This window comes from Fusarium sambucinum, chromosome II (assembly GCF_050947815.1).
Source record: "Fusarium sambucinum isolate potato_lamoka chromosome II, whole genome shotgun sequence".
In the NCBI taxonomy this organism is placed as follows: Eukaryota; Fungi; Ascomycota; class Sordariomycetes; order Hypocreales; family Nectriaceae; genus Fusarium; species Fusarium sambucinum.
Genome location: NC_139293.1, coordinates 8,392,560 through 8,416,048, shown reverse-complemented (window position 1 = coordinate 8,416,048; position 23,489 = coordinate 8,392,560). Strand labels below are relative to the sequence as shown.

The following is a 23,489-nucleotide window of genomic DNA, read 5'->3' as shown; positions in this document are numbered from 1 at the left end:
TTTGGCGAGTGGTGTTGTGGACTTGCTAGTTGATCGAGGTGGGAAAAGGAAGAAGTTGCTGCTGTCTGTACCGCTCAACAGAGGCTTCTTTCATAAGCCATAGCCAACATTAGAGCCCGAGGAGGAAGTCACTTTTTCATGTTCGGGTGCCACGGACCTGCCTTTATCTTCACATTTGGACTTGATGGTCTACTCCTGCACCTACCAAGCAGGTACAAATTGAGTATCGCAGAGGAAACAACCTAACTCAAACATAAACATCACACAAAGTACGCACTAGAAACAGCAATCACTCATATCATCAACAAACCAAAGCAAAATGACCGACCAACCCTCCAACAACCCCAGAAGAACAGAGGACCTGCCCTTTCCCTTCAATACCGGCTACTACGTAGCTGTCGAAAGCCTCGACCAAGACCACGAAGTCAACGCTCGAATCTATGACCTGTACGCCTCAAATAGGGAAGAAGACAGAGCCCAAATCCATGTCAATCCAGGCGTCAACAATTATTAGGAAACGCACGTACGACGTGTGCTGGGCGGCTCTTAGGTTGACCGCTGGTACAATGTCAAGTACATGATTGAATATTACGAGGATGAAGAGAGCAATATATTGCAGAGGGCATGGGAGGGAGGTGAACTTGAAACGGCAGCGAGGTTGATGGCGTGGGGGGTGCCGCGATTCGTCATTGAATCAATCGTGGGCTGGTCTTCTGTCGAGCTGACTGCTGGTGAGAGAGCGAGGTTGGGCAGGATCATCGGACATGAGAAGAGAAAATTAAGGAGGTAGACGGCAGAGGTTTTGGGATGGTCTAAGTCTTAGGGATCAAAATAAATTACCCAATAAGTCCGGTCTAAAATAGCATAAGCTGCCCTATCAATTTCGTCTCTTATGCTTCTAGTGTCTCTGAATCACCTCTCGTAGCTCAGCAATTGACCAAAGATCTGAACCCCGGAATTGATGACGGTACTACAACACATACAGTAAGGTTGAGTATGGGGTATAAAAAGTCAAACTCCAAGCTTATAAACTGATTGGTCTCTGGTGTTTCTGGTAACTGACTCTCTCGGCTTGGTTGTAACCGAACAACACCGACATTGGTCTGTGCTCACTTCGGCCGGACGGAAGATGGACCACATTTTTTGGAGAAGAAGGGGAATCCACTTTACGGCATTCGGAGGTGAAGATGACGGAGCTTCGGGGGTTAAGATGGACATCTAACAAGCAGGGGGAATTTATACAGATACTAAAGAAGAGAAGGGATTCCTTGATATCACGAGTCTAGACTATGGATTATATCTATTTCCATGATAAACGTGTTCAGAGACAAGAATGAAGCCAAGAAAGATGACGATGTTCGAAAATCAGGCCATCTCGATTAAGGTACCTTTTACCGGATTCATTGCCTAATAGTGTCATTCCCGATGCAGCCTTTTCTCGGCATCGTCGGTAGATCTTGGAGGAGGTACTTTGGGAGTATCTCAGTGACATGATTGCATCCTATTACTTCGTTATTTATCATGTACTCCGTATGACACTTGTGGAACAATAAATCCGAGCTGTCTACTAAGTATTCTACTACTGTGCTGTAGTTCATGCGGGGATAACTGACTCTATGAGACTGAAATTGGAGAATGAAACATCAGTAAAGCATCCACTGTAACCGAATCCTTGAACCACTGAAATTCCAACATCCCCGCTTTGTATCCCGCCGATCCACTTCGTCACCGTCAGGCTAGATCAACTGGAGCTCTTCTTTTTGTTCCATTCCTCTTTTCCTTTCTCATCCCACTTTGGAATCTATTTATCCTCTTGACTCTCTCCTCCTTTCCTTTACTCTTTGGTTAGACAATCTCCCCTCTTCTTCTTTTCTTGTATCTTCATCATGGCTTCTCCTGTTGCTTCTGCCGCCCTCAAGGCGCGCGTGCGCAATCCTGCTCTACTCAAGAAGCTCGCGCGACCTGAGGATCTCATGCACCACTTTCCCAATGGTTCTTATATCGGCTGGTCTGGTTTCACCGCTGTCGGATATCCCAAGTAAGTCCCCCTTCAATTGCTCGACGAAAGAGTGAGAATCTGGAAAGCTGTTCCCCGCCGGCTATTATGACCTAATGCTCCCATTACCCGAGCTTGGCGCAAAACCCCAAGAACAATTGTGCTGATACCGTTTACAGGAAGGTCCCTACTGCCATGGCCGACTATGTCGAGCAGAACAACCTCCAGAGCAAGATGAAGTACTCCCTCTTTGTCGGCGCCTCGGCAGGTTCCGAGACGGAGAACCGATGGGCTGCTCTCGACATGATCAACAGACGAAGCCCTCACCAGGTCGGCAAGGATATTGCCAAGGGAATCAACTCTGGACGCATCAACTTCTTCGACAAGCATCTGTCCATGTTCCCTTCTGATCTCGTCTACGTACGTCAAAACAAAGAATTTACCCTTTTGCCCGTTGAAGCCCCACCATTTTGGCGCTTCGGCCTCGCTTTAATCTCCCACCGAGCAAGCTTTCCACTTTGTGGCGCGCAAAGCGGCTGACTTTATTTTGTAGGGTTTCTACACCAAGGACCGTCCCAACAGCAACCTTGATGTCACTGTTGTCGAGGCTACCGAAATTCTCGAGGATGGCAGCTTCGTTCCTGGTGCCTCTGTTGGTGCCACTCCTGAGCTGATCCAAATGGCCGACAAGGTACGTTACCAAAACTAGAGTCAAGAATTAAACTGACAATTGCTTCAACAGATCATCATCGAGGTCAACACTGCTATTCCTTCCTTCAAGGGTCTCCACGATATTACCTTTACCGACGTCCCTCCCCACCGTACACCTTACAACATCACCGCTGTTGAGGACCGAATTGGTTCCACTTCGGTCAAGGTCGACCCCTCCAAGGTCGTCGCTATCGTCGAGTCCGACTACTGGGATGCCACCGGCCCCAACGCTGCTATGGACGACACCTCTCGCCAGATTGCCGGCCACTTGATCGAGTTCTTCGAGCACGAGGTCGCTCAGGGTCGCATGCCCGCCAACCTCCTGCCTCTCCAGTCCGGTATCGGCAACGTCGCCAACGCTATTGTCGGCGGTCTTAACGAGTCAAAGTTCAAGAACCTCAAGGTCTGGACCGAGGTTATTCAGGACACTTTCCTCGATCTCTTCGACTCTGGCAAGCTCGACTACGCTACCGCTACATCCACCCGCTTCTCCCCCGATGGTTTCAAGCGCTTCTACGACAACTGGGACGCTTACGCCGACAAGATCCTCCTCCGAAGCCAGGCTGTCTCCAACGCTCCCGAGATCATCAAGCGTCTCGGTGTTATTGGCATGAACACACCTGTCGAGGTCGACATCTACGCCCACGCCAACTCCACCTGTGTTAGCGGAACCCGTATGCTCAACGGTCTCGGTGGTTCAGCCGATTTCCTCCGTAACGCCAAGTACTCCATCATGCACACTCCCTCCAGCCGACCTTCCAAGACCGACCCCCACGGTGTCTCTTGCATTGTCCCCATGTGCACTCACATCGACCAAACCGAGCACGACCTCGACGTTATCGTTACTGAGCAGGGTCTCGCTGATGTTCGCGGTCTTTCTCCCCGCGAGCGCGCCCGCGTTATCATCAACAAGTGTGCTCACCCCAAGTACCAGCCTATCCTGACACACTACTACGAGAAGGCCGAGAGCGAGGGTCTCAAGAAGGGTATGGGCCACGAGCCTCACCTTTTGTTCAACGCTTTCGATCTCCACAAGGCTCTTGCTGAGGAGGGTAGCATGCTCAAGGTCAAGCCTTGGTAAATTTAGTCTGATGTTGTATATAATGTGGGATGGGAAACTAGAAATGACAAATTTTTGCGTAGCCTTTTTTGTTTAGGAAGGAAATATTGGATTGTGGCTGCATAGATATTTTGGAAGATAATTCCCCAGCAAATTAAGCATTGAATCTGATAATGGTGTTTGTTTCTGTGACAGTTTGGATGAGGGTGATTGGATAGGTGGAAAGTCATTAACGAATGAAGCTCTACGTCAGTGGCATAGCTTTTCGGAGTCAGTTTTGGAGCCGATAGATGTAAATTGTATTTGTAGGGTAGTTAGATGGATGGTGGTGTTCGGAGGTTGAGCGAGATAAAGAAGTATAGTGACAATCCGTTGGAGAACCTATACATGAAAATTAGCTTATGATGGACTCGACAAGTATCCTTTGGGTGATTAATGATGGTTCTGCAAGCTGGACATAGATAACTGATGAACAAATGAGTGTGAGTTTGGTGTGCCCTCCTGGGAATTAGGCCTAAGCGAAATCATAAGGGATCAAAAACAAAACAAAACATAACAGATAAACATAGGTTCAAGGATGAAATCCCTGGATAATGAAGAACTCAGTATCTCTAATCCGATATAAAAAGGATTAGTTGTCATCATCGTTCTTGTTATTTCCCCCGGATGCGTGCTAAAATGAGCCCCCTTGTTACGTTTACAAGGAATCGGAAGAGGTGGAAGGGCTCCGTTTGGGGGTCCGCCTTTTATGATCCCTGTTTCGGCAAACCTTGTGCGGGTCACGTGATGTGACGCCACATCTACTTGTGGCTGCAGCCTTCCCATCGCTCCCCCGAAGTTAAAGAAGGAACCACCAGTATAGACAAAGACACCACCCACCTTCCATTTTATCCCAGGATACGTGGGTAGGTAGTTATAAAAGCTAAATAAGCACGCATTCTAGCATACACAATGATGAGCCCACTTGTTACGTGCTTAGGCCTGGAAGGGTCGCCGGTGCTAACAACATTGGTTATACAAGGAACCACACCTGAGGGGGACTGTTTGTGGGGGTTGGTGTACGGGCGAGCAGCCAGAATGTCCGGCAACGGCCTCACTTTTTGCTCACTTACATAAAGTCTTTTTTGTTGTAGAATGATAAATTGCGCTGGCTTTTGTTTTGCCATCATGTTAAGAGAGCGGTCGTGAAGTACTCGCGCGGTACCTGTGTGGTACCTCTGCACTAACATCGTGAGGTACTTGCCTTATTCCTCCCGATTCGCTCAACCGTCAAAATTTGTCTCCTGGAGAAGAGATTCTAGTTCAAAGATACTGCCTGTTCAAATCCAAGAGAAGCTCTCCAGACGCTCAAATAAGCCTAGGTATCCCCCCAAGAATTACCACCGCGTTGCTCCAAAAAGCGACTGTGAATAATGATTCCTGAACAAGTCAATCGTTTTAAATAAAGAATTGTGCTTGAGTGAAGATGATACTAGGAAGGGGTGGTTGGTGGACAAGGTTATGGATGGCAGAAGAGCCTCAACACCATCACGAACTGGCATGACTGGTTTTCAATATATCACGATAAATCTGGCTGAATAAAAGACTACTTCTAAATTTCTTATGTAAACTTAATTACAAGGTGAATAGAAAGAAAGAGGAATGGGTAGCGTAACTCGCTACCACTGATAAGATGGATGAACTGTCGTCTCTGTTTTTTTTCTCTCATCAAGGCCTTTTCGAAATCTTCTACAGTAACGCCATCAACAATTGCATTCAAACAAGAGCTCTGCATATTCGGCAACAATGATTCACAGGCCTAGCCCCCCACTCTTAAGTCTTTTTGGAGCAGGACGCTCTTCTCTTTTCTATTCCATTCAACATCTTCAATTCTCCCCACCCCGGAGAAACAATCCAGGAGTTCATTTCCTTTTATCCAACCAAGATTTCGCGCCGCTTCCAACACGACTGGTAGATAGCTTCAATCAAGGTAAGCCATCTTGTTCTTTCATCTTTCATCTTTCATCGTACAATCGCCTGCCCTCAATCTTCTTTGACCTTCCCAGTTCCCTATTGCGATCGCCGAAATCTCATGGTATCTCGAACTCCTCCTCCATTCTTCACTTTTCATTGCTTTGCGAATACCTCGAGCAAGCCTCTCCCCCGCATCGATACACCCAGATACCCTTCTCTTGTCCCGGATCGAGATGTCATCTTGAGACTGTCTATTCTTTCATCTTCCTTTTCTTGGTCTACTATCGATCACTAAACTCCTCACAAGGTTTCAGTAGGGACTTCTGTCGTATCTGTCGGCATGGAGCTCCAAGGCGCATTGGAGTCGCCCATAATTGTGAAGCGCGAACGATCTCCAGATCTTCAACAGGTACACGAAACCCCAAATGCAAAGCGCCATGCTAGCGATGCTACTGGTGTCGTGCCTGCTCCAGCCAACTTTCCCTGGAGGGTATGTGGGGCGTCAGAAGACAAAGAGCGCCTCAAGATAAAAGAAAAGGCTGTCATACAAGCCGAAGAGTATTGCAGACAGATTCGAACGGCTCTTGGTCCTGCGCTATGCGCCTCACCGGACAGTCCAGAGGCTGTCATGATGGGGCTGAAGATCGTGAATGACTGGTGCGTGAAGCATGGTAAGTATCACCAGCCCATTTGCTATTTTCCTGAGTTTTTACTGATTCCCAAACAGAGCAAATTCGTAACAAAAACCGAAGCTGCCACATTCTGGTTGGAGTAGAAGGGCCAACAGGGGCAGGCAAATCATCCTTCCTGGGGTCACTCCTGGAAATCAAAGACCTTCTGCCATCCGGACAGGAGGCTGCATCTACCGCAGTGGTTTGCAAGACATCTTACAACTGGGTAAACGTCCCTGGACGTCAGTTTCGCGCCCAGATTTCTTTTCGAGAGAAATCTGAGATCGCAAACAAACTCAAATCACTCCTGGAAGATCTGAAACGCTGGTCGGACCTCATGAATGAACATGAGGATGAAGATGAAGATGACAGCGAGAATGATGATGAAGGTGAGGCCGATGATGAGAACAACGATGAGGAGGGAGACGATGATGGAGAGAGCGGATGCGATACCACGGGTGACGACGATGAGGACATTGACGACACTATCGAACTCTTGAGAAACACGATCGACTATCAACTTCCCGAGGTTCAGGCTGTCTGGGATATGGATGAAGAGCAATTGCTCCAACTCGCAATGAGATGTCCTGAGGAGATGACATACAAGGAGGCGGCTGAATCGATCTTCCAGAGAAATTCCACGGCTACGAAGTTTCTCAAGAATGGTAAAGAAGAGTTCAACGCAGAGACAGCGGAGTTTCTGTCGTATAGTATCAAACCATTCCTGGATTCCAGCTCCACCCTTGAGGATAAGGGAAACCAGTTCTACCCCTGGCCATTGGTCAAAGGCGTTCACATCTATGTCAAGGCTGACATTCTGAAACCTGGAATCACCCTTGTTGACCTTCCTGGGTGTGGCGATGTCGTCGAAAGTCGTTCTGAAGTCGCCCAGAAGGTTTCCCACACGTTGGATGTACGAATGGTGGTGAGCCCCATTATTCGCGCGACGGATGAGAAGCAAGGACAAGCTCTCATGAAGAATGGCTTCGACGAAGCACAGATGAGAATGCGTGGAAAGATGAATGGTCTCGGATTTTGTGTCATTGCTTCGAAGATGGATGATATGGTAGTTGACTCATACATCGCTGGGAGTCCCGAGTTGGCCCGCGACACAGAAGTCATCCAGAAAAAGACCAGACTTGGAGATCTAGAGCACGAAAAGGCCACCCTGAAGGGTAGGTGCGCAGAGCTTAAGGGATACAAAGAGCATGCGAAACGTCAATTTAACAAGGCTGCCACACAATACGAGAGCGCGACGCAGAGTCATTTATCACAGTTGCAAGGTAAGTCTGCCAACACTTATATTTTATATACTAACGATATCTCTCAGTCAATCCAAACACAGATAGGACTCATCTTTTGACTGTCCAAGCACGGAGAAATAAAGCAAACGATGACTTGAACGATGCGGAGGAGCAACTGAACGAGCATGAGCTGCGTCAAAAGCAAATCCCTGTCAAGATAAGCAACATCCGTCATTGGATCCATCATCGAGCGTTCCAAACCCGCAATACTCGCGTGATCAAGTGCCTCCGTGCTGGTTTCGCCAAACGACAGATCAGATTCAACCATGGAAGGCGTTCTCGAAAGCCTCAGGCAGACTCTACATTCACTCTCCCGATCCATCCTGTTTCGACCAAAGCTTTCTGGCAGTTGAAGAACAATGACAGCCCCATGTTTGGGTTCCCTGACCAGAGATGTACCGGTGTCCCTGCCGTAAAGAAGTGGATTCATCAAGCGACCCTGGCAAAGCGTGAGAAACATCTCGATGCCATCCTGGACGGATACGAGAAGCTCATGTCTCTGATGCGCACCTACTCCGCAACAAATAGCCAATATGGCGGACTCAACTTCACACGATCGGAAGTGCAGGCCGCCTTAGCTTATACACATGGGTACTACACCAGTGTAAGCCTCCTTGCCTATTATTTGGAATCCTTTTGAATACTAACGCAAACCTTGCAGAAACTGAGCTCTAAGCTGGCCGAGGCGTGTCACGAGATTCACAAACTCGATCTCCTTGAACACAAGGATCTCGCCGAGGAGAGATTCTTGCATGAAGCCCCGACCATTGTGCAGAAATGGGCATACAAGGAAGTCGATGACCCTAGGGGTAAAAACAAAGTCCAGAGAATGGCCCATGCCACTTACGACGCCATTCTTAGACGCGACGGTGCTACATACACAAGCCCCTCCTCTGGGATTACGTACACTTGGATTGAGAACCTGTCAGTAACGTCCTCATCACTCACACTGGATCTTAGCTAACATTATAGCCAGGGCTACCCCCATTATCGAGACACTCAGCCGAGATTGGAGTTCCAAGTTGTACAAACAGCTACCACTCATCAGAACGCCAATGATGTCACATTACTCAGAGCTTTTCTCTCAGTACCTGGATGCGATCCAAAGAGTCATCAACAAGCATATACCCATACTTGCTGCTCGCTTTCAAAAATTGCGACCGACCCTTGAAGATTGCCAAAACACCACCGAAACGAAAATTGATGAGGTGCTACGAACCCTTTCGGAAAAGGCGGTCATAGACACTCTCAATGTTGCCCCACGCTTGAGATCTCAAATGATTCCATCATTCCGAGCTGCTATTATCGACCGTAAGTAATCCCCATGATATTCCTTCCATGATTTGGTTAGAAACTCAAAGAATATTTAGGCGGAACTGGTGTTTATGCGAGACGACGGGAGGCTATGGAGAAAAGGATACGAGAAGACGGCCAGTTCATGTGCGACGAGGCACTCGAAGGTCTTGTGGACAATGTCGCAAACAGAATCAACAACATGCCGGCTCAACTTAGAAGAGCCGCTCAGCAAGGGCCCCTTAACGTCCAGGAACAGATATCTTGTCTGGTCAACAACCTTGCCGAGAACTGCTCCACAGATCCTACCATGAAGGAGAAGAAAGCTGAAGTTCAGCACAACGCCCGTGCTCTCGTCAAAAGCTGGGAGGCTGCTTGGGCCGAGAAGGGGAACCTCGAGGAGCACATTCTCGATCTGGATCTCAGTATTCCAGACACTCTTCCGGAGACTGTCATTTGAAATGATCCCGAGTCTGAATCGGGTCATGGACGATGATTTGGCCCATCATGATGATGGAAATCTAGCCAAGTAGAGTATCAGGCTCAGAAAGGCAGCACGCAGGGATTTTGGACTCATGGGATATGGCACAATTGAATGGAGCTTATATGGAGCACAAAAACATGGAGTTGAAGGAACATTGGTTTTGAAATTTGCCCGGAGCGAATCACACATAGAGATGATGCCATCCAAGGATCATGATACCCCTAATTACCCCAATCAGCACAGATCACATAAACATACACCAAATTGAAATGGACAACTTTCACTAGAGATATGGTTGCTGCTAACTGTGAGTTCCGTGACACAAATAAGTCTGAACTGGTAGTAATTGAGGCATCCCATCTAAAACAGCATTTCACAGATTATACATTATGGTTTCTAAAGTAAGATCAAGTACTAATTGAGATTACTCAACGGGATCTCAGTGTCTATCCTCTTGTAACCCAACCTCTTGGCTCTATATCGCCTGACACCTCGCTTGATCCCAAGTACCAAAGATACAATGACTCCTATCAGCACCGCCAGAAAGACCCAGACTCTCCACCCTCGAAGACAGCATGGATACAGAGTCATGAAGGCTCCAACGACATATTGTATCAACTTCTTCGGCTCCGGGTCATCGGGAAACAATCCTTTTCTGACAAGTCCCTTCCAGATTGGACCTTGTGGACCTGCGACGTATCGCTTGAGACCAAAGTAAGGAACCTTTCTCTGATTGGGATGATTCTCGGGATATTCTTCATCGCCCCATATGCCGGTGAAGTAGAAGAATGAGGTGTAGTTTGATGTCGGAGGTGAGGTTGATCCGGGAGGCGACAAGCGCGTTAGTTTGAACGTTGTCGGATCCATGTGGTAGAAGTACGCCGACAGGACAGGGTCCCAGAGTTTACCGGCATCGCACCAGTCGTAGAGGGCTTTATCGTGGACGTGATCACCTGAAGAGGCATAATTGGCGTGTGAGCCCCAGGCACTGAACACGAGAGGCTACAGAAAGTGTCAGTCCCATGATGAGGTCCTCATCGTTTACACAATTGACATACCCGATCATTTCTGAGTGACAGTCCTTCTTCGTTCCAATTATACGCTGCACCACTTGAATGTTGGCTGTAATAAATCCCAGTGGGCTTTCCGTCGCGGAACCGAACAAGGTTATGTTCCCTAGAGACCATTAGTCAAACTTTGTTATTCAGAAATGGATCACGAAGACTCACCAGTCGCCAACATGGTCACCGTAATGCATCCCATCGGCCATGCCCCCAGCCAAACTATTCAAGGGCGGCAACACCTGTGTGATGTTTGCGCCTTGGTCGTAAGAGTAAAAGTAGAAGAAATAAGCATCTACATCGCGTTGGCCGCGTTCGACGAGTAGGACAATGCACGGCGTAGAGTTGGCTATCCTGCCGGTATCATCGGGGGCTTCTCCGAGAAGCCATGATGGTAGTGTTGTAACGTTGTCGTTAGAAGTAAGTGCAACGGCTTGTCCTTCGTGGACAGGGATGTCGTTGAGAATGTCCAAGTTATCTAGATCAAGCTCTGGCAGATCTGGGATGGGCTTGCGATCGATCATAGGCGTTGTATGTCGGACGTGAGTGAGAATGTCAGCTGGGAGAAAAGGGTCATCTGAATGAAGATAAACAAGCGGTGCTGATTGCCAATCGTTAGAATTATGTTAACAATAGGTCAGGTACTTGGTCAATACCATGCCGTGCTATGTATTCTGGCACTGCTAGAGCAGTGTCATTTAGAATTGAAGATTTTGCGGTTTGTACCGGCGCAGGCGTGGAGGAAACAAAAGGGAAGGAAACCTGCACCGCTATCAATACGAAAACCAGACCTCGCATCGACCTGGAGGAGCAGGTTGGGTGGTTCATTGTTCTGGCTGCATATGCGAACTGATGGACTCGAAACGAAAAGTACAACAAATTCACCCGAAACCACGAGGGACTAAGCAGAGGACAGCAAGAGACAAAAACATAACAAAAAAGATAAGAAGAAAACAGAGACAAAAACCTGCTGTCTAGAAAACCGATCTCTTAGTTTCAAGCCGACCGCAGCCTGATTTTACTTTGCCCCTTTGATACATACACACACAAAGTGAACCACTCAGCATGGATAATCCCAGTGGTGACATTCAGAAGGGGGTGGGAAGCGCTTACTGACTGTTCCAAGTCAAGATTCCCGAGAGGGCTGACATTGTACTGTAGATACTGTGTTACACAAACCATGCATCGAGATGACACGGTGGAACAAGACACTTTGAGACTTTCAGCCGTTCCGCCCCCGACAAGGATGAAACGGACGTATTATTGTTCACGACAGAGCCTGTCAGTCTCATGTCGGAGACTAGTTACTCATACTAATCACTGATTACAGACTCAATTTGGGGGCCAGCTGGTACTGATGTCTTACAGAAGGTTATAATAGGCTATATGAAGTATGGTTACCGTACCTGGACTTGTGATCAGCTCCAGGGGTACCTTGTCTTGGCGGGGGGCCTCAAAAGTCACGCCTTCGATGGAACAAGTGTCACAACGATTTTGGTATTGTTAGGTCGACTATTAATAGAAAAGAGTCTAGAACTTCAACTAGTTACATATATATATCCTCCTAAAGATCTATGGAGATATCTATGCAGCAGGGGACAGCTAGAAGCATTTAATTGAAATTCTGTATCACCTCGGGACTGAAGCTGATGATTCTCTTATGCAGGGGGGTTCGTTAACAATATAGAGGCCGAGGACAGTACCAATGACTTTATGTACTGTTTGTTGCTGACTTGGAGACTCGGTCACACTTATCTTTCTACTGTCTACCCAACCTTGGGATGGCTAATGGGTGGCAGAAAACATGGCCTCCTAAGTCTTAGGGTATAAAAATAAATAGCCTAAGAACCGTAGTCTAAGCAACATAAAGTGACCTACTAATTTCGTCTCTTATGCTTCCAGCGGTCAATTTTTCTGATACCCTGAGGGATGGGAACCCCCAAAACCAAAGGCATCTCCGAGAGAAAGCAGGGGTACATTTTCATCTTGATTGGCGAGTCTTATATGCATGAAGATTAATGGAGAAGTCGTAATCGGAAGGATTGTTGGAATATGCCTCATTCAAGTGACTGAAGAGAAATGGATGGGTACGTATTACATACCTGTCAAGATGTCATGGAGCTCATCCTCCAAAACGTCTTGGTAGAGATATTTCATAAACATGGAAACGTACTGGCCGGTCTATCCAAGTGAATTGACGCTCAAGTTAGTGTAACAAACGTCTTCTTTACGAAAATCACACGCTGATCTTTGTGGTGATTATCCCGTGTCCCTGGCCAATTACCTCGATCACTTGGGATGATTGAAAGGCTAGATGAGACATGAGGCTCAATGGTTAGCTGAGTGAGGTCTTTTATGTACTGTGATGTACTGTGATACCTTGTGACATTTCCAAATGCCTCATCTCGATGGACCCAGTCTATCACCCGGAGGACTGCCACTCTATCTTGGCATTTGATTTCTTTTTTCCAACCACCAGTTCTCGTTTCTCTCGCTTGGGTGGCGTCGTCATAGCCAGATATCAGGGCCGTGATGCATGAATAGCCATTTACATATACGATAATTCGTGAGTTACTGATTACAGATTGCCGCGCGCCTCGATCCAACTCTTGTAAAGGTACGACAGTGACAACAAAAAGAAGACTTTCCGATATGTAATCACATCCCTCCATCTGAGTGTATGTTCCCTGGCCGTCAAGCCACTCGCCTTCTACATCAATCAAATGGGTTGCTGAAGATGCTGGAACTTGGAGCCCTCCTATATACTCCAGCTGCAACCTGTAATCAACAAGTTTCCGCTAGGCCTTCCAAATTCAGGTCGTGTGTGACACAACGGTTTGGTATATTTCACTGGCTGCTTACATGCAAAGCAAGCACCCTCAAGATACGTAGAAAAGAACACTCTCAAAGTACTCGATCAGGCTGTATAACAATAAATGCTAGAAAAGATTGCTATACTCCAAGTCTATTTCATAAAGTGAATGAATCAATTCTGTTTTTCTTTCCATTTGAACAAGTCAATATCTTCCATACCGCACTTATACTCCAGTCGTTACCATGCCTCGCTTCACTCAACACGTTCTTGTGCTTTTTTCCGCTCTCCTTGTCCTTCATATCAGTTCCGTAAAGGCTGACATGCAACCTTTTCATCGATTTTACAAAGAATGGGGCTTCATTTTTGAACGCATCACTCACGACAACTGTTCTGCAGAGTACGATATTTACACTGACGGCAAAATGCCAAGATCGAAATGGTACGAAACATCTCGCTGGCTCGGGTCTGGTTCCACCTCGGCGAACGTCGTACCTCTTGCGGACTGCATCATCAACTATTCTCCTGAATACATGAAAGCCGGCATGGCAGCTGCAAACGTCGTCTTGGGCTTGACGCCAGCTATTCTGAGTTCACTTGGATCTAGTGTCGATGAGACGTCGACACTTTTCATATGTGGAAGACGTCCGTTCCTTGCACTCTGTCTTTGCCTCGGTTCCCCTGGCGTTCCACCTCTTCGGTTGTTTGAGCATCGTCAGTTGTCTCAACCACTAGAGAGACGTCAGGGTCGTCTCAGACTTGAACTCTACTCTTTCGGCACAGAGGCGCTCATCTTGATCATTGAGTATATCATCGTCTTTGCCAGCATCGCAAACGTTGCTCAGTTGGGTTACGAGATGGGCTCAAGAGTCGTATTAGTATTCGCACCGCATCTATCTTACCTTATCCTGCTTTGGCTCTTCATCGGCTCTAGCGCACACATCTTTGCGGCAGTATCGCTTAGCCTTAGGGTAAGGATCGAGCATGAAGAATATGAAGACGAAGGTGCTTTTTCTGGGCTACAGTCATGGATAATCCCATGGTGGAAGAGAGGCGCCACAAAGATCTTTTTTCTACCAGAGACACTCTTCTACAGCTTTTTTGTCGGATTTGTCTCGCTACTCATCGCTGCACATATCATATTCGGCACGCTTGTCTTTTCTAGTGTCTTGTTCATCTCGGTTCGAGATTGCATGCCCCTCATCGGACGACTTATGGCTTCAGTCATTGTCTGCAGAGTCGTTCTGATGTACGAGATTGCCAAGATTCGTCATCTCTGCTGGGCAGAGGATCCGCCGTTGTTGAGGTACGAGGACCCAGAAGATAAGGTGAATGATGTGAGAGAACGGGGTTACGTGATTACTGAAGGGCGACGTGATGGGTTTTCCTTGATTCCCAAGTTGCGTCGGCTGACGACGTTCAGCGCTGGAAATGAACGGTAAAGTTCCAAGAACAGACCTGGTGCAGGAGTTTCGGTGGTGGTGTAGAATAGTAATGATTGGCATGGTTAGGTTTCGCGACAGGGGGGATTGCAATCAAGGTTAACATTCTATTGAATAGTATATATAGTCTACAGAGTGAACTGCTTAATTTCGTACATTGTAAATCACGGGATAGTATTGTGTCGACCTTGCTCACACCCGGACTAGACTGGCTTCGCAGGTGCAGAGTTGGCCATGAGTTGAGCTACCAATGGTACAGGCCACGCCAGTCTGGAAGTAGGGTTCTCGACTTTTTCGTTTGAAGTGATAGCGTCAACGACAACAACGGCGATGTAGCCTCCGATGGCTGTAAAGAAATGCCACCTGTATCTTGTCAGTCAACGATGTTACATACCAGGGGGTCAAGGTGAGCAGACCATCCATGCAATTCGAACAAGAATGCCAAGGGTAGACCGACGGTGTGTCGGATGTCTGTCAAGTAGCGACAGGCCCAGTCGTCGATCAACCAGACGACATACCCAAAGACAAAAAAGCTTATGCCAGCAATGGAGATATTTCTGAGATCGCGTTTCGTGTCGACATCAAGGGTTCGTTGGGAGATGATCTGGAGGCAACGACGGGCTATTATCAAAACACCGAAGCCGAAGGAAACAGCATGTAGGAGGAATTCATCGAGGACAACATGCGTGACCATGACAGTTGTGAAGAGTATCGAAAGAGCCAGCCCTACTACTTTTGTGCGTTGGGGACTAGCATTGTAGGATAGCAGTCGGTAGAGGAGGGGTGTTGTCAGGAGATGCATTGATAGTTCGTCAACTAGTAAACAAGATGATTAGACAGACATCATTGAGGGCATGGAGGGAGTCGTACACATCTGGGTGTGGTACTTGAGTGTCATGTGGTACCCTCCAGAACAAATCCCAACGCCCATCAACCCGCCATATAGAATAAGGCGCGAAGCCGTTGGGAACTTTTTGTAGCTGACAAGTCCATAGATTCCGTATACAACTAAACAACGTTAGATGTTATGAGGTGAATTAGACACAACTCACTGTAGGAAAGACTACTAAGCGTGTTGATAAACTCTGCAATGTAGCGGGTGACGATGTAATCCTAATTGAGTTATTAGAGTGCTGATTCGGGGATCCGGAGAATATTACCTCTTCACAAAAGCTAAAGATGACAATTAATTGATGCTGAGTAGGTAAAACATAAGCATAAACAAGACTTACTTGAGATACGAGGTCTGAGGACCCCAGACTGGTTCCACCATGGCTAGTGACTAGCTCCAGGGAATTACGCGATGTTTTTAGCGCTAGAGGTTATTGTCAAAAGAGTAACTTTTTTTTGCTCAAAGACTCGAGAGGGACAATGGGTCATAAAGCGGTATGGAATGGCAGAATGTATCAGACAGTTGTCCTGAGTTGTACGTACAATATCAGGCTGTCTTTGTGACAGGTAGAACGAACACGTTAAGCGCTGTGGCACACCTTGTGTAACCGTCACAAACCCCTGTCTTATACATACAGTGTACAAAGGCGTTGTCTTATTCAGTCAATCAGCGAATAACCTTGGTTGGCATTGACGAGCAGAGACTGGGATGATCACTGCCGAGGTTGAGTACATTAATCTGAGACTCCTTTAACAAGCTGAAAGTAAGCACGGAATTCACCAAACTACCAATGGTTCGACAGTCAGTGTCAATGCATTTTTAAGAGTATTTTTCCATCGATGAGCTGGGCTACATGTTATGTGTCAAGTACCCGTAGTGCTATTTCCCATCCTTAAGAGACGAAATTAACGGGTCATTTTATGCTACTTGAAGCCTTAATTCATACCCTAATTGACTTGTCTGCCACCATGTCAAATTGTTAGTCCTCGCCACAATCACATCAGTCCCGCAGGCTGTCAACACAATCATATTAAAGTTGAGATATCGATACACACAAATGAACAATAGACCTCTAATAATTCAACCACTATTCATAAAGCAAATACATCGTCGTCGAGGTGCTTTTGTCTCATCGGTAAAGTGACTACCCTGCAGCCAACGATTGTGCTATCATTTTTAAATTGACGTGATTGGCTAAAGGATTCGGCCCGCTTCTTTAGCCGACCTCGAATTTTCAACCATAACCCACACCATGACATTCTATTAAGTAATAGGCAAAAAAGTCATATCCAAAAGCAACAGGACTAATATTCTTGGTTATGATATCCAGTCATAACCGTTATAAAACTTGGGGTTTCGTGGTCTAACGGTTATGACTGCGGATTCTGATTCCGCCAGCGAGGGTTCGACTCCCTCCGAGACCTGTTTTTTGGATTTTTTATTGGTATTCTATTTGTGAGTATAGATATTGTTTTTTGAAGTATCGGTAATACGGCGGAATCACATGAGGGTCGGCGAGATGTCATGTGATTTAGTTTAATTGACTATAACGTCGGGTTATAACTGCGGATTGATTCCACCAGCGAGGGTGACTCCCTCCGAGACCTGATTTTTGAGTATTACTATGATACTTGGCCATGTTTTTTAATTATTGTGGACGGTATAATTATAGACCTGTCTTTATCTTGGTAATTAAAGGCTATTATGATATCAGCAGGAAAAATAAAGAGATAGCACATCCTTAACCAGAGCGTCCTAAATTTGGATATTCATTTTGTGTTGTGTAAGTAATAGAGCTCGGAAAATATTGCTGGTGATTGGCGAGATGCAGGGCAAGCTTTGTGTATACTCACCCCCCAAGTCATCAGCATGCGTCTTTGGCAGAGCTCTACACGTTTAGCCTTATTTTTGAGGGCTTAGACTACGCCGACATTAAAGTCTCCGAAAGCTACAGTCTATTATCTTGAATTGATCCGTCTGAATAACTCAACGGTAAGTAATCCCCGCATTCTTCACTTCATCTCTTGCCTTGGCATGCCTCACCATTAGATTCTTGCCAATAAGGTGTCACAATTGGAATAAAGCTATGATTTAGTTTCTACTCTGATATACCATTTCTTTTGATTGGGATAAACAATGTTGAACATGGCTCCAATCGACTGTCATTCACCCGATGTATATTTCAAGATATCACAAGAACACTGCGACTATGTCTACTATGCAGACCCAACAAGACTTGGTACAGTATAAAACACTTGCGAGCAGTGCCCTAGATGATTGTAATGATCAGTTTGTGCCTATTGAGGTCTGAGTGGACGAGTCCCAGCTTACAACGTAAGCCTCAGAAAGTACTTCCGCAATGACGATCTGCAAAGCTGAGTTAGTTTCCCTTGGCACGTCAGCATTCTGACTGTGGCTTGTCTGGAGATATCCGCGGACGTCCATTATGCCTATGCTACCATGTATTCGTCCCTGACGATATGTGGTCGAGTAAATCAAAGTGACGTGGTCTGGGGCTGTGAAAGCCAAGACGTGAATAGCTTCGGAAACGATGGACTCTGTATAGCTGGGTGTTAGATTTGCTGACTTTGGGTAAAGAACACAGATGGAGTACATAGAGTGTAGAGATGATTTTGAAGTTGATCATAATGACTTTCAATGGTATATAAGAGTCCAGCTATCTGCAGTTTGAAAGAGAAAATCATCACACAAAACACTCACTGGACAACAACAACCTTTCGTTACTATTTCCTTTCCGATATGATTCTTCACCGCATCAAATTCGCTCTTGCGGCTGCTTTAGCTGTTGGTTCTACCTCAGCGACCAAAGACATCTATGACTATGTCATTGTTGGAAGTGGTCCTGGTGGCGGTTCCCTTGCGTGAGTACTTGACTCACTGAAGTTTATACAAAGACTAACTATTTTGAGTGCCAATTTGGCAAAAGAGGGACACTCAGTCTTTCTGATTGAAGCTGGAGGTGATAATTCCACCAGTCTTCTCCAGTCCTTCCCATTGCTGTACGTGCATAATATCCAATCGATGATATCCTACTAACACTCATCTAGTGCTAGAACCGCCGCAGAGACCCCGGGTCACTCTTGGCAGTTTTTTGTTCAGCACTACGAAGACTTTGAAGCAGCTCGTCGTGACCCCAAGTACACTTATATCCAGACCATCGGCTCTTACTACGTTGGCCTTGATCCCCCAGAGGGAGCCAAGCCGTAAGTACAATCACTCTGATAGTAACTTGAAAGCTGACCGTGATACAGTGCCGGTTTGTACTACCCTCGTGGCTCTACACTTGGAGGTAGTGCTCAGGTCAACGCTATGAACTTTGTCTGGTCCCCTGACAACGAATGGGATTACATTGCCAATCTCACTGGCGATGAAACTTGGGGACATGAGCACATGCGACGACACTTGATGGACCTCGAGAACTGCACCTACGTTCCCGAAGGCACTCCTGGACATGGCTTCGATGGCTACCTTGTAGTAAGTTACCCAACTCTTCTTTCTATCATTATACTCACATATCATAGAACGATCAGAGCAACGCCACTATTCAGATCGGAGAACCCAACGTCGCCAACATGTTCCAGCAGATGTTCAAACAGACTGAAAATATCGACGTCGAATCCACTGATGAGATGAGAGAGCTTTTCCGCCGCGACCTCAACGGCGCTGATCCCGACCGCTACAAGGATGGCTCCCTGTACAGCACCCCCTCAGCAATCGATCCTACCACTGGTGCTAGAAGTGGTGCTGGTATCTACATCAACGAGGTCATCGACGCAGGACACCCCTTGACTGTCAGCTTCCAATCCCTTGCCACAAAGGTCCTTCTCAAGCAATCCCGCCACGGCGAGAAGCCCAAGGCCTTTGGTGTTGAGTACATGGTTGGCGAAGGTCTATACTCTGCCGACGGCCGCTACGACCCTGAGCAGACTGGTGAGACTAAGAAAGTGTTTGCTAAGCACGAAGTCATTGTTTCCGGTGGTGCTTTCAACACTCCTCAAATCCTCATGCTCAGCGGTATCGGTCCTCGAGAGGAACTTGAGGCTTGGGATATTCCTGTTGTTGTTGATCTTCCCGCTGTTGGCTCCAACCTCCACGACAACTACGAAGTTCCTGTTCAGATGCAGGCTGAGCAGGACTGGTACACACCTGTGGAGAACTCTCCTTGCACCGGCACATACGATGACGAAGATCCTTGTTTCGTGGAATGGCGGGACAACGCTGCTGGTCCCTATGCAGCTCGAGATAGTGGCTACGGCGCTCTGTGGAAGACTAGTCAAAGTTGGGACGAAGATTCTGACCTCATGTTCCTGAGTGGTATTGGTTTGGCTGGTCTCACTGGCTTCTATCCCGGTTACTCCAGAGGCGAACTCTCCAGCGTGGACCCCGCGTTCTGGATGCACGCCGTCGTCAAGATGCAAACCAGCAACAGCGCAGGAACTGTCCGTCTTAACTCTTCTGACCCCCGCATCAGACCCAACATCAAATTCAACTACTTCTCCGAGTCTGCTGAGCGCGATCTTGACGCTATTGCCGAGGGTATCGCTATGCTTCGACGCGCTTTCGACGCGACTGGTATTCCCTACAAGCAACTGAGTCCAGACCCTGAGAATGAAAGACAGGAGATTAAGGAAACTGCTTTCAGTCATCACGCCTCTTCGACTTGTACTATTGGACCTGATGATGGTGATTCTTGTGTTGACTCGAGGTTCCGTGTTCGTGGCGTTGACAAGTTGAGAGTTGTTGATGCTTCGGTTTTCCCACGAAGTCCTGGTGCCATGCCTAATGGACCTACTTGGACCATCTCTCGCAAGGCTTTTGAGACTCTTTTGGAGGACAACCACAAAAAGGACGAGCAAAAGAAAGACAGCCAGAAGAAGTATAAGGACGAGGACAGTGACAAGGAATAAGCTCGTTAATGGATACCACAGTACTCTATGGGTTGTTTTATTGACTGGTTGGTAGAGACGGGAACATGTTGCAAAGACTTTGGGTCTTGGTGAAGACATAATTTGGTATAGGTTTGAAATTGATAGATATCGGACAGTTCCTTCTATAGATTAAATATTACTCCACTCCTTTGCAAAAGAAATCCTCCACTCTATTATCAGACCAACAACCAAAGGTAGCTCATTGAACCCATCCTTCCTTGCTCATAGTCTCTTTCGTCCAAGCATCAAGCTTCTTAGCAAGCTCCTCATCCTTTGCCGCACTGCTAGCCCACCAAGGCTCACCAAATCGATGATAGATGTCAATGTATTGTCCACTCTGCTCAGGCTTCATCTCCTGGCCGGCGGCACAGTAAAGGCTGTTCCATGATCCCTTATCAGCAGTCCAGAGCATTCTGAAACAGCGAAGAGCAGCAACAAGGTTCAACATGCCCTTTTCTTGAGGGTCGACTGTTGTAGCGAGGTTTGTCTCGACAAGACCGGGATGAACAGATGTGACCCAGATTTCACCATCTTTGTTGTCAGAGCCAGGGCCGTACTTGTTGTGAAGACTCTTTGAGTGAAGAACATTCGCAAGCTTGCTTTGACCGTAGCGCTCCCATACACCTTGATCCTTGAGAGTCAAGTCATCAAAGTTGATACCAGTCTTGGGTGCGCCAAGATGTCCTGAAGAAGTGAGGTTGACAATTCTCACACTGCCGGAAGGCAATGTCTCGGAGGTCTTTTGCATAAGAGGAATCAAATGCTCTGTAAAGACCCAGTGTGAGAGATAGTTTGTTTGCCATTGGGCTTCGTGGCCATCCTTGGTCATGTCAAAGGGTGTAGCCATGATACCGGCGTTGTTGACTAGACCGTGAAGAGATGTTTCAAGAGTGAGGAAGTGCTTGGCAGCTGCGACGACGCTGGGGAGATCCATGAGGTCCATTTGTAGGAGGTCAATGTTGGCTGATGGGTGTGTCTTTTTGATTTCCGCGATGGCTGTGTTACCCTTCTCGAGGGAGCGGCAGCACATGTAGACGTGGGCACCATGAGATGCGAGGTGCAAGACGGTGTAATAGCCCCTGTAAAAGGTTAGTGACTGTTGTGAATAGGGTGGAAAATGAATTCTCACATTCCAGCGTTGCCGCCAGTGACGATAAAGACCTTGCCGTTGAGGCTGGGTAGGTTATCGGGATGGAAAGACATGTTGATAAGATGAGAAGAGTGAATCAATTGGATGTTGTTAGATGGATAGAGTTGGATTGAGAGATGATTGTGTGGAAATGTTCAAGTAAAGTGTTTGTTGTGTTTGGTTTGATGAGTAGAATAAGTCGAAGAAAAGCGACGGCAAAGGGCATCTTTATATCTACATTTCCCAACCTTTTGATGCCATTCTATCCTCGCATTCTTCAATTGTGAGCACCTTGCATACGATCCTTCTCATCCATGTCAGTGAGCAACTTGCATATCGCGTTATCCCCAAATCGGTAAACGAATAACCCCTGTCGAGTGAGCAGCCTACATGACACTAAGCCTGGTGTAGTTGGTGGCTGTATCCACAACCAATAGAGTAACTCTACCGTCTGCGCCTCATGCGATCCTTCGGTTGATAACTCTGACTCTGTGAGTGAGCAGAGTGCATACCAGAACATCTCCCCTCTTTCATCATCTGCCTCATAATTAACTTTGGCAAAATGGCTGTTCACGCGTCGAAAGCCGCTACCATGTCATGTATAGAGCTCACTCCGATGCCACAATTGGCCGAGGTTCGTGTCACTAGATTAGTCCGGGATTAATGTCTTACTCACCGGAAATAGGCGATAAGCAACCAAGACGATTGGACTGGAACAAAGGATGCTGCAGCACGAAGACGGGCACAGACGAGGCTTAATATGAGAGCATACAGTGAGTGACTCCCCAGTTTGGTAGGTTTTAGCTAACGATAGTACAGGAAAACGCAAAGCCCAGGAGAAAAAGAACCAATCATCGATTGTCAAGCAAGAGGCAACAATCGATCTATGGGATATCAAACAAGAATTCATGTCAAGCGTCTCAGCATCCAACGCGAAACAACTATACAACTCCAAATACCCACTGATGCCATACAAATCACAAAACAATCAGTCCAACATCATCTTCCCTCTGAGTCCGGACCATCTCATAACACTTCTCCAATACAACGCCCTCCGCGCTCTGGCCGTCAACCGCAGTTTGATATCTGGAATTCTTTATACTCCTCTCGAATGCGACCAAGAGATTATCCATGTGATTCCATATCCTTCAAACCCAGAGTTCGTTCCTGCTGCTCTTCTTCCAACAATTCTTCAGCAGACGGTACCACATGGGGACTGGATTGATATGTTTCCATCGCCGGAAGGAAGAGACAACTTGATTCGAGCCATGGGTACCTTTGATGAGGATGACCTATGGGCAGATTGCATTGGGGGGTTATATGAAGGATATCCTGATGATGAGATGGAGAAACGAGGTATGATTGCTTGGTCGCCGCCATGGGATATTTCGGGATGGGAGATGTCGCAAGGATTTGTCGAGAAATGGGGTTGGTTGTTCAAAGGCGTATCTGGACCTATGGAGGCGACGAATCGATGGCGGCTTGAAAGGGGTGAGGATCCTCTTGTTGAGAGATTTGCTGAACTGTAGCTGTAGATGATGACTTCGATAGTGTCGATCTTTGAAGAAAGTGCGCTGATAGTTTGGTGTAATGTTCAAGAAATATCTTCTATCCAGAAACCGGTCAAGTAGCCGGAGCCACTTGGCCAAACTCTGATGTAATGTGGTGGGCAGCAAAATGATAGTAGTTTCAACTAGAAACTCGTAGATAATGCCCCCTAATTCACATCAAC

At 46.9% G+C, this 23,489-nt stretch overlaps 9 protein-coding genes across 9 annotated transcripts; 6 read left to right on the top strand and 3 right to left on the bottom strand.

Annotated features, from left to right (window-relative positions):
* Positions 1 to 319: 319 nt before the first annotated feature.
* Positions 320 to 790, top strand: FSST1_009676 (uncharacterized protein; the record flags this gene model as incomplete). The annotated part of the gene is made up of 2 exons (XM_083226672.1): positions 320 to 499; positions 551 to 790. The coding sequence occupies 2 exons, from the start codon at positions 320 to 322 to the stop codon at positions 788 to 790; spliced, it is 420 nt and encodes a 139-aa protein (XP_083085637.1).
* Positions 791 to 1,886: 1,096 nt separating this feature from the next.
* On the top strand, positions 1,887 to 3,788 carry FSST1_009675 (acetyl-CoA hydrolase; the record flags this gene model as incomplete). The annotated part of the gene is made up of 4 exons (XM_083226671.1): positions 1,887 to 2,038; positions 2,176 to 2,416; positions 2,550 to 2,687; positions 2,739 to 3,788. 4 exons carry the CDS (start codon positions 1,887 to 1,889, stop codon positions 3,786 to 3,788), a joined length of 1,581 nt encoding a protein of 526 aa, XP_083085636.1.
* A 2,272-nt stretch (positions 3,789 to 6,060) lies between these two features.
* FSST1_009674 (uncharacterized protein) lies at positions 6,061 to 9,448 on the top strand (the record flags this gene model as incomplete). Its single annotated transcript, XM_083226670.1, has 6 exons — positions 6,061 to 6,391; positions 6,448 to 7,674; positions 7,722 to 8,299; positions 8,357 to 8,619; positions 8,672 to 9,006; positions 9,066 to 9,448. The coding sequence occupies 6 exons, from the start codon at positions 6,061 to 6,063 to the stop codon at positions 9,446 to 9,448; spliced, it is 3,117 nt and encodes a 1,038-aa protein (XP_083085635.1).
* Positions 9,449 to 9,886: 438 nt separating this feature from the next.
* FSST1_009673 (uncharacterized protein) lies at positions 9,887 to 11,361 on the bottom strand (the record flags this gene model as incomplete). Its single annotated transcript, XM_083226669.1, has 4 exons — positions 9,887 to 10,474; positions 10,531 to 10,648; positions 10,702 to 11,134; positions 11,190 to 11,361. 4 exons carry the CDS (start codon positions 11,359 to 11,361, stop codon positions 9,887 to 9,889), a joined length of 1,311 nt encoding a protein of 436 aa, XP_083085634.1.
* Positions 11,362 to 13,590: 2,229 nt separating this feature from the next.
* FSST1_009672 (uncharacterized protein) lies at positions 13,591 to 14,787 on the top strand (the record flags this gene model as incomplete). The annotated part of the gene is made up of 1 exon (XM_083226668.1): positions 13,591 to 14,787. The coding sequence occupies one exon, from the start codon at positions 13,591 to 13,593 to the stop codon at positions 14,785 to 14,787; it is 1,197 nt and encodes a 398-aa protein (XP_083085633.1).
* Positions 14,788 to 14,990: 203 nt separating this feature from the next.
* FSST1_009671 (ceramidase) lies at positions 14,991 to 16,060 on the bottom strand (the record flags this gene model as incomplete). Its single annotated transcript, XM_083226667.1, has 6 exons — positions 14,991 to 15,150; positions 15,204 to 15,603; positions 15,658 to 15,795; positions 15,840 to 15,900; positions 15,948 to 15,960; positions 16,020 to 16,060. 6 exons carry the CDS (start codon positions 16,058 to 16,060, stop codon positions 14,991 to 14,993), a joined length of 813 nt encoding a protein of 270 aa, XP_083085632.1.
* Positions 16,061 to 18,439: 2,379 nt separating this feature from the next.
* On the top strand, positions 18,440 to 20,607 carry FSST1_009670 (GMC family oxidoreductase; the record flags this gene model as incomplete). Its single annotated transcript, XM_083226665.1, has 5 exons — positions 18,440 to 18,561; positions 18,610 to 18,699; positions 18,748 to 18,903; positions 18,952 to 19,174; positions 19,222 to 20,607. The coding sequence occupies 5 exons, from the start codon at positions 18,440 to 18,442 to the stop codon at positions 20,605 to 20,607; spliced, it is 1,977 nt and encodes a 658-aa protein (XP_083085631.1).
* Positions 20,608 to 20,827: 220 nt separating this feature from the next.
* On the bottom strand, positions 20,828 to 21,831 carry FSST1_009669 (uncharacterized protein; the record flags this gene model as incomplete). The annotated part of the gene is made up of 2 exons (XM_083226664.1): positions 20,828 to 21,707; positions 21,758 to 21,831. 2 exons carry the CDS (start codon positions 21,829 to 21,831, stop codon positions 20,828 to 20,830), a joined length of 954 nt encoding a protein of 317 aa, XP_083085630.1.
* Positions 21,832 to 22,319: 488 nt separating this feature from the next.
* Positions 22,320 to 23,286, top strand: FSST1_009668 (DUF3425 domain-containing protein; the record flags this gene model as incomplete). The annotated part of the gene is made up of 3 exons (XM_083226663.1): positions 22,320 to 22,391; positions 22,443 to 22,530; positions 22,577 to 23,286. The coding sequence occupies 3 exons, from the start codon at positions 22,320 to 22,322 to the stop codon at positions 23,284 to 23,286; spliced, it is 870 nt and encodes a 289-aa protein (XP_083085629.1).
* Between the last annotated feature and the right edge of the window lie 203 nt (positions 23,287 to 23,489).